This window comes from Choristoneura fumiferana, chromosome 11 (assembly GCF_025370935.1).
Source record: "Choristoneura fumiferana chromosome 11, NRCan_CFum_1, whole genome shotgun sequence".
In the NCBI taxonomy this organism is placed as follows: Eukaryota; Metazoa; Arthropoda; class Insecta; order Lepidoptera; family Tortricidae; genus Choristoneura; species Choristoneura fumiferana.
In genome coordinates this window covers 5,125,734-5,143,076 of record NC_133482.1, presented here as the reverse complement: position 1 = coordinate 5,143,076, position 17,343 = coordinate 5,125,734, and the positions used below count along the sequence as shown (strand labels likewise).

General features: G+C 38.1%; 1 protein-coding gene across 1 annotated transcript in view; it reads left to right on the top strand.

Annotated features, from left to right (window-relative positions):
- Positions 1–15,828, top strand: part of LOC141432975 (uncharacterized) — a 518,418-nt gene extending 502,590 nt beyond the window's left edge. Inside the window, exons 3-9 of the mRNA XM_074094814.1 lie at positions 3,801–4,000; positions 6,367–6,468; positions 7,347–7,429; positions 13,250–13,327; positions 13,398–13,474; positions 14,285–14,349; positions 15,660–15,828. Of these exons, the coding sequence (XP_073950915.1) occupies positions 3,801–4,000; positions 6,367–6,468; positions 7,347–7,429; positions 13,250–13,327; positions 13,398–13,474; positions 14,285–14,349; positions 15,660–15,828 (774 nt within the window). The remainder of the gene's footprint in view (positions 1–3,800; positions 4,001–6,366; positions 6,469–7,346; positions 7,430–13,249; positions 13,328–13,397; positions 13,475–14,284; positions 14,350–15,659) is intronic.
- Positions 15,829–17,343: the final 1,515 nt, after the last annotated feature.

The following is a 17,343-nucleotide window of genomic DNA, read 5'->3' as shown; positions in this document are numbered from 1 at the left end:
CATCTATTGATATCATCATCATCATCATCATCCCAGCCTATATACGTCCCACTGCTGGGCACAGGCCTCCTCTCAGAACAAGAGGGCTTGGACCGTAGTTCCCACGCGGGCCCAGTGCGGATTGGGAACTTCACACGCACCATTGAATTGCTTCGCAGGTTAGTGCAGGTTTCCTCACGATGTTTTCCTTCACCGCAAAGCTCGTGGTAAATTTCAAATGTAATTCCGCACATGAATTTCGAAAAACTCAGAGGTGCGAGCCGGGGTTTGAACCCACGACCTTCTGTTTGAGAGGCGATAGGTCAAACCACTAGGCCACCACGGCTTCATAATATTATTTTTCATAATAATATAATTAAATTCAATAACCGGAACTTTAAGACCATCAAGTCTAGAAACCGAAAGTATTTATGTCTATGAAAGTATATTTTGTAGAAGAAAAAGTTTTTATTTCTAAAATAGTATGACACCCCTGATTTATTTTATTTTACATGATTTTACAATACCACATATGTACCAATTCGTAAAAGACAACTACCTTCCAAATTTTAAATTTGTGACAACCCTTCCTTACTTGCATAAACACCTATACAGGCTGCGGGATCGCTCAACTTCAGCCTACTGTAGGGAAAACTTGTTATACTGAGGCACTGATGTGAGAGGGGGGCAGCAACGCTCTTTACTTATATTGCCCAACTACGAACTCCGGAGTCCAGCACTGCAGGGCTACTACGAAACTCGAAGTTCGTATTGTACCGTCCCTCTCGCTCGTATTAAATAGTATAAATGTCAGAGGGACCGCACGACACGAACTTCGAGTTAAGAGCTTCGTAGTAGCCCTGCTGGGCTATATTGAGAAATGCAAGAGGAAACCACCACACTATTAATATTATTATTTATTCCTCTCTGTGTATTTGTATTTTTTGTTATTTTATTTTTATGTGCAGCTTCAGCGGACTCGGCAGACGTTGTCCTGCCCGAAAAAACACTACATTAAAATTATGATAACATACAAACAACAGCGCCATCTAGCGGGTCCAATTGCGTTTTCAAACCATCAACCAACTTTGTTTTGTCATATATCAATTAAGTATTTTAAGGAATATTTTTCTAGGCATAAAACCATGAAAATCGGTCCAGCCGCTCTTTAGTGTTCGAAGTGTCCGAACAAACACGACTCTGTTTTATATTATAATAAAAGACATAATAACATAAGTTACCAATTCATATTTCCAAAATTATACAACAGCATAAGTAAAGTTTTTTGTCATTAGACTTTAACAGCAATCTGGTGTTTGATTTGCGGGAATACACGAGCGAATGGTACGCGCGTTAAGAAAAATCGCAGACCTATCTGTGCGAACAGGGCAGAAGGCAACAATATGCGAACACGGCTCATGTAGCGCTCTCTGTAATTTGTTACCCGTGCTCTAGTAACTCTTTTGACTAATTTAAGAGCCCTAATTATCTGTACAAGTAGGTACACATAATGTGTGTTCTTAAGAAAATGGCGACTAACTTGAGTTTGGAATTAATTATAAAGGTAATCGTCCACTTGGTTCGCTGAAAAAAGCCAAGTCGAATCGAAAGTCATTCACCATCATCATCACATTAGCCTTAGGACGTCCAGTGTTGGACATAGGCCACCCCCCTAAACCTCCAATCGCTTCGTTTAGAAGCGGCCTAGATCAACCGTGAACCTGTAGCTTTAACCGCTTTAACCATCCGTCCGTCCGTCCATCTCGTTGGTGGATGAAATTAATTTTTGTACTTTTATTTACAAGCAGCATTTCTTTATAATTATCGTCTTAAATATACAATTCAAAAATAAACGATTAATTGAACTATCCTGAACACAATATGAATACAAGTGATTCCCCAAATAATGTCATCTTGTGTATCACTTACAACAAGCTGACGTAGACAAAATATTATGACACAAAAGAACATCTACGAGCAGTTATAAAGCAAATGACAGAACTGGTTATTTCCTCATAACATTAAAATGTTTCGGGGGCAGTGCAGACATAAGCATGCCGAGATTGCCAAGTGACCGTGTTAGATACTTGGCGCCTCTCAGAGTTCTCATGTTCACTTGTCCTTCTCTTAGTCAAAGATTGTGAGTGAGAGGCAACATTGGAATCAAGATATAAGTATGTACAATGAGCAGAACAGTTTACGAACGGTTTCACACATTTGTCAAATTTGAATGGTGTTAAGTACGTTACTGTAAAACGACAAAGAACAAAAGTATGCAGCTACTTTTGATGCTGACCGTACTAAAAATATGTTGAAAGAGGTACAGTAAATAACCTATATTCTCTTTTTGATTAGTTATTTGTGAATTATTGTTGTTCGTCACAAGAATGTTAAGAAAATGACATTGTATTCACAAAGAAGTAAACTATGCTAGCCAAGCGAAATCTCACCCATTAAATTAGTTTGTTATCGTAGTAATATTTATGTAGTATTCCATTAAACTTAACAACATTAAAAAATGGAACGAATTCTAATAACGTTATCTTCATGTCCCATCCATCACAAAGCGGATGGTACGACAGCGTCTCTACCATTACCGAAAAATGAAATAATGACGTATATATTCATAAAAGCGAAACAGTCTCGACAGAAACATAAATGGTAACTCGTTGCGTCACATTATTCCACTAACGAAGCTACTTATACAGCTCGCCTTACTGTTAGCAGAGGACAAGAAAAAAAAACAATAATTTCGCTTTTCTGGATCGCAGCCAAATCCCATTTCCTTCGAAGTCCGTAATTCTTAGTTGAGAAGTCGCCAGGAGACAGCTGAAGGAATAACTTCATAAATAATTCGACAGGACGTTTCTTTGAGCACGGTGCAGATGCGACTTACATTCCATTGCTGAGTTGGTTGTAAACTTGGGCAGATTTGAATAACACTCCGTCCTTTCCGGGCAAAACATCGCCGGTACCACCTATCTAGATGAAAATTCTAGACCCGTGGTTGTTAACATATTTGGCTGGCGATCCAAAGTATATGAATAATTGAAGCCCTAACCCTAAAACTTCCGCTGAAATTGACGTCATTATAAAATATATAAAAAATAACACATGTTTTAATTAGAGAATTCCCGCGACCCACCTTAATACTGCTCGCGAACTAGCGACCCGAATTGGCGTCGCGACCTAATGTTAAGAAGCGCTGTTCTAGACTTACCATTAGCCGGTAACGGCCGATAATATTTTATATAATTATATACCTATTTACTTTAAAGATGTAGTAAAAATATATAAAGTTGGATTATATTTTCGTACTGTCGGTAACTCCTTCAACTAAGTTAAGATTAAATCGAATTGATACTCGTTTTCGACAGACGTCGATCGTATTCTTTTCGTAAAAATGAGGCATTTTTTTACGGACTGAAAATATCACCAATCTTAATTTCCAAGTACCTACCTATTTGGAAAAAATATACATTTCTTAAGTCGGGTAATTTAACGTATTCCACACAACTTATTTAGTTTATTACTAGCTTTTGCCCGCAGCTTCGCCCGCATGGAATTCGGTTATCGCGCGCTGTTCCCTCGGGAACTCAGTATTTTTCTGGGATAAAAAGTAGCCTATGTCACTTTCTAGCCCATAAACTATCTCTATGCCAAAAATCACGTCTATCCGTCGCTCCGTTTCTACGCGAAAGACCGACTACATACAAACACACAAACACACACAACGTAAACCTAACGTAAACAGTCGCTTGTCGAGGAGCTTCCATTAATGGTCTTCAGCGTCCCATAACCTGTATTTTTCTTTGTTCCAGATAAACAGCCCTATACTAGTGGTGGAGCTTAACCTCAACAGACTGGAAGGGACTCAGCTGAGGGCTCTGGGCCTGCTCTCAGTGTTCGGATTCAACATGACATACGCCGTCCGGGGACCCAAAGAACCCAATGGGCCTACCTCCTGTAGCGCCATAGAGTGCCGCCTGTTGGGGCACTGCTATGCTAAACATGATTACAAGTAAGTATACGTTCACTATGATGATCTACTAGTGTGCATTGAGTAGGCAACAGGGCAGGAAGTGTCTACTCTGGTATGCGGATGGTGACGAGGTACTGTAGCGCTGCTTAACCTAGAATTGACCTATTGCTTGCTCTATTGGATGGTATCACGTTTCTGTTGTAACATAAATGTTGGAACCAGAAGCGACATTCATTATTTTCTGATCCAAAAAGGGAGTAACAAGCGTTTTTTAGGGTTCCGTAGTCAAAATGGCAAAAACGGAATCCTTATAGTTTCGCCATGTCTGTCTGTCTGTCTGTCCGTCTGCGGCTTTGCTCAGGGGCTATCAATGCTAGAAAGCTGTAATTTTGCATGAGTATATATGTAAAATATGCCGACAAAATGGTACAATAAAATATATATATCTATATATAATAATATATATATATTTAGGGTTCCTCCCATGGACGTAAAGTGGGGGTGATTTTTTTTTCTCATCCAATCTTGTAATGTGGGGTGTCGTTGGATAGGTCTTTTAAAACCAATCAATTTTTCGATTCAGTCATTTGTTTGCAAAATATTCAACTTTAAAGTGCACATTTTCATTAAAAACGAGCGTCCTCCCCCTCTAAAATCTAAACTGGTGGGTGAAAAAATTTGAAAAAATTCAGGATGGTAGTAAATATATCAAACTTACAAGGAAAACTATAACGGTTAAGTTTTCTTGAGAATTATTAGTAGTTTAAGAATAAATAGCAGCCTTAGGTATAAAATATACCTAAACTTGGAATATTCCGTATAAAATACGAAATCCTTAGAAAAATATTACTTATTTTTTTCGTAATGGCTACGGAACCCTATTTCGGGCGTGTCCGATACGCTCTTGGCCGGTTTTTTCTGTGTACTGTGGGCTTTGTTCACATTTTCCTAGTTCAATGGTAGGCCTCTATGTGTAGCAAAAGTATTTTTAACGCTTAATTACTTACATTGAAATTAGAACCCACTTCGAAGCAACAAAGAATTACCCATGCTACTCGATGTTTACACTCCATGGAATATTCTAGTTGTGGTAGAGTTACTGCTGCACGCGCAATTACATTGTAGAATTCCTAGTCATCTCATCACAGTTATCTTATAACAAAATCAGTCTCTAAAAGTGCCAGTGTAATTTAATTTAATTTAAACTTTAAAAAAAAACTGTCAAAACTCTCAGGACGTAAAAATATGTCATCCTGAAAATATTATTATTAAAATTATTTAAGTTAGTTTAACGCGTAAAATATTTATTAGTTACTTAAGAAAAAAACATTTAATTTAATTTAATTTTATTTGATTTGTTCTAATTAATTCTTATTGATTGTTTGATTGTTTAATGGACTTACGCCTGGAATAAAAATATCATTTCATTTCAAAAAACTTTGGTTTTACGATGGTGAAAATACCTAATTCAACAGTTGATCTCATTATTATTATGCTCGTAACTGACAGAGTAGCTTAGCCATCTTTAATTTTATACCACTGCTAACAACAGAAATGATAGCAGCGAGTCTCATTTATTTGTCATTTAAGAGTATTGTCGAGAACTCGGACGAGACTCGGACATATACCTTACATAATTTAAACTCAAATCAGTATGACATTTCAAAAATTGCCTAAAATTTTAAAGGAATGCACAGAAAACTCCCACATCATTTTATTTGTCACTAAAAACAAAGGTAACATTTTAAACTACGACCCCAAGGGTTAGCATCCCACTGATTGAGAAACACTGGTATAACTCAATACAAATAGTAATTTGATAATGCGAGATTCGACAAAACAAACTATCAAACCCGCTGTCGCGGGTAACTGTTTAGTTTTCATTTAAATGATCGGTTAATTTAATTGCCAAAGCCGAATCGTTTTAATGAAACCCGAGAGCGGTTAAACTAATAGAACAGATTCAAATAATTTAATAACCGTTCATTTCCATAGGAATTCGTCACTGTTCCTGAAATTAATTAAGCGAGAACTTTTTCATAAATTCAAACGAATAAATGAACGAGCAGAAGTATAAATGGGTCAATTTGTAGTGCCTATACCAGAGTGCAAAAAAATAACTCGTGATAAAATTGCAAAATTCCAGATATTTCAACGAAAATCCCCTCTCGAAAACCGATTAACGCGGCGAATAGAGCGTGAAAATTTAGTGCAAAGCAGAACAAAATGGAGTTGATGACACGCGCCATGATCCACTGGCGAGAATATAGTGGCATCATTCACTGTTTACAAAGTGGACAGTGCACGGTAAAAATGTGCCCTCTCATATCGTGTCGCAGCGGGTATTTCGACGCGGGTATTTTATAAAATTTATTGCTCAGCCCGCAATATTTTCCGGTTCGCAGAGAGTTTTTCTGCGCGTGTTTCGAGGGCTACTCGGGCTCCGACTGCGGCGCGGGCCCGCTGTGCCCCCGGACCAACATGTGCAAGAACGGCGGGACCTGCAGGTAACTATATTAATTCATATACTAGTGTCTAAGGTGTGGCCCTGAATTATACATTTCCGTTTCCTCGCTGCATTCATTCCGACGAGAGCTGCTCGCTCGTTTCCTTTAATGTTGTGCAATTTCCTTAGTATAACGAATTTCGCGCGGACCGCGGTGGTATTTTGCGGAGACCTCGATATTTGTTGAGAAAGTTTCGCTCGTTACAAGTTAAATGCATATTATTCTGAAGTGTTTCCGTTCTATTTAGACGACATTTTACGCTACGAGTCTCTCCGTCAACTAAGAGGAAATTCATTTCAATTTACCAAAGCGACGCTTAAGTTTCGTAAAACTTTATTGATAATAGATCGAGTATTACTGTTAATTATTTTGAAAGCAGGCAGATCGAACTATGTTACTTCGGTACCTACAATATTTCTAGGTATTTCACATTCTGTGTCGCCTGCTTTGAGTTTGCGTGTATCCCGCATCACCTTCGAGTTGCCGGGAATTTCGCGGCCCGCCCACATATTGTAGCTGCGGGAAAAGTTTGACACTGATCTCAAATTGTTTACTGACTTGGTGTAATATGTTCTTGTTATCAAGTACTTACTTGTTCAAGTATAACAAGGACTTAAGTTATTAAATTATCTCACACTGGCAGTTCGTACACAAATTACCAACTACCTAGTAAATAAATGGATTTCGTTACGTACTCTTACCTAATATACTCGATTGTTGTAAAAAGGCTGTTTGATGAACTGTTCTGTACTGCCACATCGGAGCGTGCAAAAATATCTGACACGTCCCACATCCCCAGAAATGGAGTTGGTTTCAGATATTAGTATACAAGGCCTATGTATATACAAGGCCTTCATAATAAGTATTGGCTGTTGCAGACAAATGGGCCCGGCGGCGGTGAGCTGTCTCTGCGCAGCCGGCTACACCGGCGATTTCTGCGAATCACAGATCGCTGCGCCAGGTATTTTGTTTTATGGCGTAGGGTACATACAAGCATTCCAAGCCTATCATTCACTCAAAGGGCAACGCACTCATCGGCGTGCATTGAGTAGGCAGTGCTGCGCTGTGCTGCGGTGCAAACTACCAGCTGCCCGCCTTGGAATTGACCCAATGCTAGCACGACCTACCTGTGATACCCCTTGAATTGCGGGTGTCCATGGGCGACAGTCATTACTTCCCATCACGTGACCCGCATGCTTGTATAAAAAACCAAGGACGTTGTATAGCTGCAACACCAGCACTCACGAACTTCCGCATTTAAATACAAGTAAATACTTAGTTGCGTTCGACTGCGAAGAACTCGTTTATCGTATTCGTATCATTCATTACCCCTCACATCCATAACTTAACACTTTTCTACGTTCGAGTGTCACGTCTGGCTCTTAATTGTAATATCTTTGCAGAACACGTACGTACGCCTACACAGTTAACGCCTCCACTCCACACACTGCACAATACACGTGTGTTCAAATGTTCATGTTTCTAGACTTAGTCGATTATACATGTATGGGTACCTCACTTTTGAAATTTGATTCTGTTTTTCTATTTGAAAATCATAATTTTCACGGAAGGTTTATATACATACTAGCTTTTAACCGCGGCTCCGCCCACGTGGAATTCGGTTATCGCGCGCTGTTCCCTCGGGAACTGTGCATTTTTCCGGGATAAGAAGTAGCCTATATCAATCTCGGGCCCATAAACTATCTCTGTGCCAAAAATCACGTCGATCCGTCGCTCCGTTTCGACGTGAAAGACGGACAAACATACGAACACACACACTTTCGCATTTATAATATTAGTTTATGCATAGAATACATATACTAGAGATGCACCCCAGCTTCGCGCGGGTACAGGTTTTGGGAAACAGAGCTGGAAAATAAAGTGTCTTAAACTCGTACCTTTTATTAGATCGTGCCCGTGCGAAGCCCGGGCGGGTCGCTAGTTGTAAATAAAAAATATATAATGGTGCTTTTCAGCGCAAACTTCGCCAAGAAAAAGATAATACCTATTAAGTACATACAAGTTCGGGCCATTTTTTTTGTAACGGTGTGGGTTACCTACTAGCTAACTATGTCACTGGCATTACTTTACTGAAATAGTGTAAACAGGGCCTAACGTCTACATTTAAAGCTTGTCCACACTTTCATTTGCTCTCTGCCTTTTAGGTTGAAAATGTTTCTGTAATATAAACATTTTGTTCTGTTAACCGCGTGGTTTCAAACTGGATCCTTTTTGCTGAAGTGCCGCTCAAGGATAACCGCATGACCTCTATAAATTACTGAAATCGCAGCTGGAGTTATGCTTTCAAACACATTACAGAACAAAATATTGTCAGGATTACCTACGGCTAATTTATTTAATTGATCCCATTTAATCTTGTAGATAAATTTATATTTATAACAATTTATGGTCACTTATTATAAGTGATAAGTAAAGTTTTAGTCAATGAACTAAGTCCAATTTTGTTACCTTGCTTTTTCGCTACGAACAGTCTCATCGTAGCAGCTTTAAAACCGGCCAAGAGCGTTTTGGACAAGCCCAAAATAGGGTTCCGTAGCCATTACGAAAAAATTAAGTAATACTTTTCTAAGGATTTCGTATTTTATACGAAATCTTCCAAGTTTAGGTATATTTCATACCTTAGGCTGCTATTTAAGAGTAATAATAATTCTCAAGCAAACTTAGCCGTTATAGTTTTCCTTGAAAATTTGATATACTTACTACCATCCTGAATTTTTTCAAATTTTTCCACCCACCGGTTTAGATTTTAGATTTGCAAAAAACCACTGAATCGAAAAATCGTCTCAGTAAACCCCTAATGGTTTTAAAAGACCTATCCAACGATATCCCACACTACAGGGTTGGATGAGAAAAAAAAAACACTCCCACTTTACCATTTTGTCGGCATAGTTTACATATATATCCGTGCAAAATTACAGCTTTCTAGCATTGATAGTCCCTGAGCAAAGCAGCGGACGGATGAACAGATAGACATGGCAAAACTATAAGGGTTCCGTTTTTGCCATTTTGGCTCCGGAACCCTAAAAATGAACTCGTAGAGGGTTCGAACGCGTTAGAATATTGTGGACACTCCTAAACTGCTCTTAGCAAGTGGCCATTAGGTATTTTCCAAATTAAGCTGATCTTTGTACTTACTATTAACTTGTCATACTCGTACTACTCATTCACGGACTTGTTAAGCTTCTTGTCTTAAGGAAAGACAAGAAAAAAAATCGGTTTAGCCCATTGACCTATATTCTACCGTTAGTACATATATATCGATGGTTTAGCTGTTTTTGAGATATTGAACTGTGGAATGACAAAGTCTGAGTTTTATCAAGTTTTCTAAGTTGCTTAAGGTATTCTTTAAATAACTAATAAATATCATTTTGACATTAGCCTTCACCAGATTCAGACGATAAAGAATTTATTATAATAGTGGTCTTTATTTTATAAAACAAGCTGTTGCCCGCGAGTCCGTCCGCGTAGTAGTATGAAAAATAGTTATCCTCCTATTCTCAGACCTACCGAATATGTGTACTTATACAAAATATTTCATAAAAATTGATCAAGCTGTTTCAGAGGAGTTTAGTTACAAGTTACAAACACTGTAACACAATCCATACTAATATTATAAATGCGAAAGTAACTCTGTCTGTCTGTCTGTCGGTCTGTCTGTTACGCTTTCACGCAAAAACTTGGTACAGAGATAGAATAGACCATGGGAAAGAACATAGGCTATCTTTTATCGCGAAAAAAAGGCTTTAAGGGGTTGAAATAGGGGGTGAAAGTTTATATAGTGGAAGTTCGTCGCTGTCGGAAATAAAATCATGAAACTTGGCATTTAGGCACTTAATAAGAAATAACTCGGTATGTGTTTTAGCTTTTTTGAAAATTCGACCTGTGAGGGGATGAAATAGGGGATGAAAGTTTATATATGTAAGATCGTCATTTTCGAAGATAAATCGATGGTTCTTTATGAAACTTGGCATTTAGGCACGTGATAAGAGATAAATAGATATATTTTCGCGCATTTTTTTAAATTCTTCCTGTGTGGGGGTGAAATAGGGAATGAAAGTTTATATATGTAAGATCGTCATTTTCGAAGATAAATCGATGGTTCTTTATGAAACTTGGCATTTGGGCACGTGATAAGAGATAAATAGATATATTTTCGAGCATTTTTTTAAATTCTTCCTGGGTGGGGGTGAAATAGGGGGTGAAAGTTTATATGAAGGTCGACATTGTAGAAGATAAATCCATAGTTCTTTATGAAACTTGGCATTTGGGCACTTTGAAAAATAAATAGATATTTGTTCAAGGCTTTTTAAAAAATTTACCTGCGAGGGGATGAAATAGGATGAAAATTTATATGGAACGTCGTCATTATCACAGATAAATCGATGAATCTTTGTGTTTAGGTATTCGATAAGAACAAAAAAAACTGTTAAATCGACTCGAACTCGCGCATCAAAAGCAAAGTGCAAAAATTGGTAAGCCGTTTCGGAGGGGTTTGGTTATTATTATTAATTTTATTAAACACTATGACACGATAATTTTATATATTAGTTTAAAATGTCGGCTTGTAACCTCGAAAAAACGTGAAAGTTATTAAATTGCCAATGTCAAACATAGTTAAGACAACATTCACGCCAAAAATTACAAACTGGCTCGAGATTTAGCAAGTTGAAACTGCGATATCGTAAACCACTTAGCTTTAGGTGAGCCAGCCGACAGGTGTTAGGAGTATCTGGCTCAGCTTGCCGCTATTGCCGAAGACGCCTTGAACGATTCAATGAACTGTTTATTACTTATCCGTAATTGAAATTGCTGCAGTTCAGACAGACTAAAATAAATAAATTAATTAAAATATTTTTCTCAAAAATGTCCGTAAAAGTTGACATTATTATTTACATATCAGAAGGTGAAGTGCATAGTTTATGGTCAGCGAAAAATTAAAAAGTTAAAACGATTGCAGGCGCGCTAGCTCGACAATAATGAATTAGCGCGCCTGCAATCAGTCACATTTTTTTTAAAGTTAAAAAGGCCATGGAAATATTGGCACAAGACGTATACAGCCAAGTCTAATGGCCGGTATCAGATATTTTGTTGGAACTCCGGACTTTTCTATTGGGTATAAAATAGCTAGTGGTTTTTTCGGTGGGAAAATACACCTGCAGTTTATTTTTAATGAAAAAAGGCAGGGAAAGCATAAGAAAAATATTAGAATAAAATTAAATTTTACAATATATTTTGAGAAAATGTTTATTCTATTTCTGAATTATTCACCATTTTTGAGAAAAGCTTTATATTAGTCTCGGCTGGAATAGCAATTGCTGGCTTCGTATTAGTTAAACGGACTCGCAAGCTCGTCCGTTTAATACTCATACTCAGCCAGCAATTGCCTACTTCCAAGCCACGACAATAATCTACTATAATCTACACACATATCATAAACTGAATGCATAAACCTAAAATAATGCGTTTAAAAACCGGAAATTACGACTGGCTTAGAATAATTTGTTATCTGTGAAAATGTGCAAAAATGGAAATCGATTTTATTATTACATTTAAATTTATATTTCGAACATCTCTCACAAACAAATCAACCAAATTGAACCTCAATTCTAATAACAGTCGATATGACGTTTTTTTCGATATGAAACACCCAACTGCAAACAATTTTGACAAATCACGCACGTTACTTGGATATCGAACGATATGAGAGTTGGGGCCGCGTCTTGTTTGTCTTTCAATTTAAAAAAAAACTACGGTTATATGTGCATGCGTAATATGTGCAGAAGTTTTCATTTAGCGCCATTTTTGATTGATTTATTTATTTATTAATAAAATTAACATTTACATGTTTACAGTATGAACCAAAGCGCCTATAAAGCTAGTACCTAATTAGTTAAGAAACAAAAAGAAAAACCTAAAACTATTAACAATATAAATAAGAGACATATTTTATTAAACTAGGAATGCCAACTGTCGGCGAACACATCCGCGTCTTGGATTTCCGCCACAAAGTGATTGAGCAGTGATACTGCACGAGTACTCGGCGCGTTGCGGGCGCGGCGCGTGCGCATCGGCGCGGCGCCGCGGGCAACTTGTGGCGCCCGGCGCCCCGCGCGTGTGTATTGTTACTTCTACTATTATCTGTTCTGTGATATTGTTCCGGGACGAAAAAACGCATGCGCTCTAAAGCCTCCGGATTGTCAACTTCATTCCGCAATAGCAGACAGTAGTGCACTAGCAAGTGCATTTTCCGCCTAAATCCCAAAGTTTCAAGCCCAACCATTCCAGATACAAATAAAGACGGATACAAGTACGGGTAGTAACCGAATTCCCGCTTGTACTTACAAATACCTAGCAAACTTTCGCTGCACCCTTTCTATTAATGTTATTGATGTTCAGTTTGTTACAAAAATTTAATTTGTTTTGTTTATAATTATGTGTGAAGATAAACCTGTGTAAACAATACATAATTACGCATTACGCGTTTATCTGCGGCATGGCAACAATGATAGAATAATAATGTATTATCCTCCACGATTTAGTCTTCATTAGGTTTTATGCGTAATAGTATAGTTTACGGTACACATCCATGAAATGCAAACTTCGTAGTTTTTTCTCTATTTGTTTTCACTCAAATTCCTCAAAACCAAAACTATCTAAGTCCTTTTACCTTTTAACGCCTACACGCATGCCTAGGCATTACCGAGAAACCAATGCGAAAATTTAACCTTTTTTTCTATGTTTGGAAATTGCTTTTTTACAGAGTGCGGGATCGAAGAATGCTCAGAGGGCTGTAAAGATGGGAGGAACTGTGATTGTAATCCGAGGGAAAACGATTACAGTAAGGACCTTGACACTTTTATAAGTTACTCTGTCGTCTAAAAGCGTACTAAAGCGAGAAATTATTTCAGCTGCCGCTCGATTTGAAACACGACTGCAGATTGTGGACCAAGCCGATACCGACATATCTCAAGAAATAGTAAAACAAGTATGTATATGTAAAGGCAGCGCTTATAACATTAATGCTTCATTCAATCATTTTAAATACCAAACTTTCTAAGGCTTTCTGTAACAGACTAGTTAGCGCTGGTATCGTGGGGCTCGTTTGACATTTGACATGTGTGTCAAGTTTGTTATTGTTTAATTAGCTAAATGAGCCAATTGATCGCAAGCAAACCATATCGTCAAATGGACCTTCTGGGCTACTACGAAACTCGAAACTCGAAATTCGTATCGTACCGTCCCTCTCGCTCTCGTATTAGACAGTATAAGTGTCAGAGGGACCGCACGACACGAACTTCGAGTTTCGAGTTTCGTAGTAACCCAGCTGATGGTACTAACGCCATCTAGCGATTATTCGTCTGTCAAGAAGCCCTCATTACATAGCGTGTAATCATAGGATGCTTGCTGATTACATTGTTTTATCAAACCAGCCATTAAAGGAAAAAAGTATGTTGCATTTGGGGAAAAATTACATCTTTATATTAGAGGTATAATTTTGATCTAAGTATAATTAGTCCGATTTCATTTTTGTATGTAGATTACCTTCATAATTGAGAAAAATAATGGTCCCTTTGATATGATATTTTCCATTGCGGAAAACATTGCACAGTCAGCTTTTAAATTACTTTGAATCGGTTGATCTCATTTCTTTTTCGTCCTTTGAATTTCGCAAGTAATTTACTTCGGCGATTCCCCTTGCCCTTGAACAGTTTACGGCTTATGCAAATGAGCCACATTGTTATTTTATTCCCGATTTGGCTGTTCTTAAAAACAAGCTACGCTTCATACTTTTCAGATAACGAGCTATTTAAGGGCATCAAATATCACATTAGAAGATGATGTAGAAATTTTGAATATAAGGTAAGTAATCCTGTGTCGTTAATAAAGACTGATTTTAATTAAACGTTCATGAAAAATAACACCTCTGTGAATTTAATTAAAATTCCATAGCACATCTCAACTTGGGTAGGTGTTTGGCAAGATTCCACTTATTCCATTATCTTGGGTGTCCACTGGTTTCTTCTAGTGCTCGTGTAGGACAGTTTCTTTTGTAACTTTAGATTGTACACCAGAAGTGCAATCGGTCTAGTCTGGATATAGTAAGCGTACTTATAGTGTAATGTATTCCTTCCTTTCTGACTATTATCAAGGTTGCCTGGAAGAGATCGCTCTGAAGCGATAAGGCCGCCTATTGCTTGCCTTAGTAAATCTCCATATACTTGTGTTTTCTGTACATACAGCTTATTACTATGTGTTGGTGTGCAATAAAGAGTTATTGTATTGTATTGTAATGTAGTATAGATATAAATCTATTTATTTTCTCAGACACACTTTTGAGATCGAGCAGATTTTTTTTGCGTGACAATTATAAATCTCAGATGTGCCTCATATGCATATAATCTATAAATTTACGTTTCAAGTTGCTCGACGCGTGTACTGTGTAAGATAAAAACAAGCGCTACGACTTGCCGTGGCATAATGCTGTGGCCCTTATTTGCGTATTCCTGAACTATTACTTTTTTTGTTTTAGGGAATATCGCGTTAAACAGTAGCCTATTATATTATTCCAGAGATCCTATTATCTGGATACTAAATTTCGGCAAATCCATCCAACTTGCACGACATGTTCTTTGCATGAATGATATACTTACGAAGTCGCTCCCCGCCTATCTCCCTCTCTAGGTACCTACTCTACCTACGCTCAGATTTTTTAAGAACGCAACCGAATTTAATTTAGTTTTTGATCAATAGATAGACTGGTTCATAAGAAAGGTTTTTACATATAGCCAAAGCGTATCGCTAGTTTATCGTATTGTGGTTTAACTTATGGAGCTACGAATAAATAATAAGTGAGAAAGTGTAATTTCAGAACAAATTTCACACAAAAAGTGGCCATTCCTTAAACCAAAACGACTTATGATTCAAGTACGAATCATTTTCGAGGTTGCGAGGTTGAGGTAGACGTGCTTGTTGATTGGTTAAAATTCAGAAACAAAGCAGGGATTGGTTTGCTCGCGTGATGCAATGTCAGATGTCAGTCAAATGACACACAGAACACGCTCACAGAACCCCCGCCTACTAGGACACGGAATGCCATTTTTATAACGCAGTTACAATTCCTGACTTATTATTTATTCTTAGTTATGGTGTCAAAAACCGTGTGTCGACAGTTCACCGGAGTCCAACGGCGCGCGCACGGTCTGGCTGCGCGTGTGGGGCGCGCGCGCGATGCGGGCGCGCTGCGCGCCGCGCTCGCGAGGCTCGCCGCCATGCGCACGCGCACCGACCGCCTGCGCCTGCTTCCTGCCACGCTGCACTTCGACATGCAGCCGGCTCTAAATTTACATGTAAGTTTTTGTCTCTATTCGGACTTAATGAGTTCACTAAAAAAATAGATTTTTGTTAAATTAATTATTTTGTATTTACATACTTAGGGGCTGTCACCATCCATTGATTAGGGTTAAATGTGATGCCGTCTGCGTCTATTCGAACAAAACAAATAGAGACGGCATCACATGTAACCGTCAGTTAACACTAATCAATGGATGGTGAAACAGCCCCTTAGTCTATAATTATTTACCACGAAATAAAGCTGTTGAAATTTTAGGGTAGTAAAAAGTACATTATTAACAATTCGTTAAAATACGCCACGTATCCAAGTATAATCAAATTAACCTACTGTTTACTTTTTGTGTAAAATCTAAAAACCTAAAATTTTACTCTAAAAATATTTGAAATTAGTAGCTAACTTCATCTACCACTACGATCTTACGGAACGTACCTACCTACTAGCTAAGCGCATTTATAACAAGTAGGTAAAGGTATCATAGAAAAGTATTTTTAACTCTTAAGGGGTTTGCTCCTGGTTAGCTCATGAGCAATGTCCCGTTAGATGGCGCTGTTATCAATAGTTCCTTTTTTCAGGTTTTTTTCGTAAATTATGAAGAATTATTTCACCAAAAACTAGTGGCGGGAGTATCTAAGCGTAACCGATTTTTTGACCCCACACTCGAAATGAAATATTCCGCCAAAGCCGCAAACGAGGTGCTTTACTTTGAACGTCAATTGCAGCCGTATACGGACACTAGGAGCTCACGCACACACTCAAATAGACAGCGCCAGCTAGCGAAAGTCTATTGCGACACTTAGCTACCCGATCGGGGTACTCCTTCGAGTAATATTCACATTTTTTTATCGAGTCACGAAATTTTGTACCAACTGTACTTTACTCGAAAATTTTACTACGACCTATAAAATTTATAGGTATTTTATTGATAATTAGAAGCAGGGTCTTGGATAACTGTTCGCATATTATAATACGAGCCAAACGCCTTTCAAGTGTTCATAATATGTGTACGATAAATTGAGAAATTACCAAGATTCTGACCACGGTTTCTTGTCTTGGTTGATGGTCTTGCTATTATTCAGGTTATATTTATAGTTACTTTTCGTAGTTACTACTCTTGCTAATGTGGTCATGGTCGTCGGTTGAAAATCGGTAGCAAATGTACAGGACGAGTTTCTTGGGAAAATAGTGCGGTGGTTTGTCCTTACCTTCCACGCCGCAGAGCTGGAGTTTGGAATTCGTAGTTAGCAATAGAGAGCGCTGCCACCAGGGCTCTTAGTCACCTTGTACGACACGCACAGAAATGCACAGGCAATCAAGTTTATCAAGGGCATCCGTAAGGCCAAAGTCCCTTAAGACACTGTTACACATGCTCTTTAGTAGCAAGAAAGCATGCTACTATTGAGCAAATGCTAACTAGTAGCATGTGTGAACAGGACATGCTACTATCGAGCATGCTTATTAGTCGCAAGCTCGAGACGGGGTGGAAGGGGGAAAGGTAATAAGCA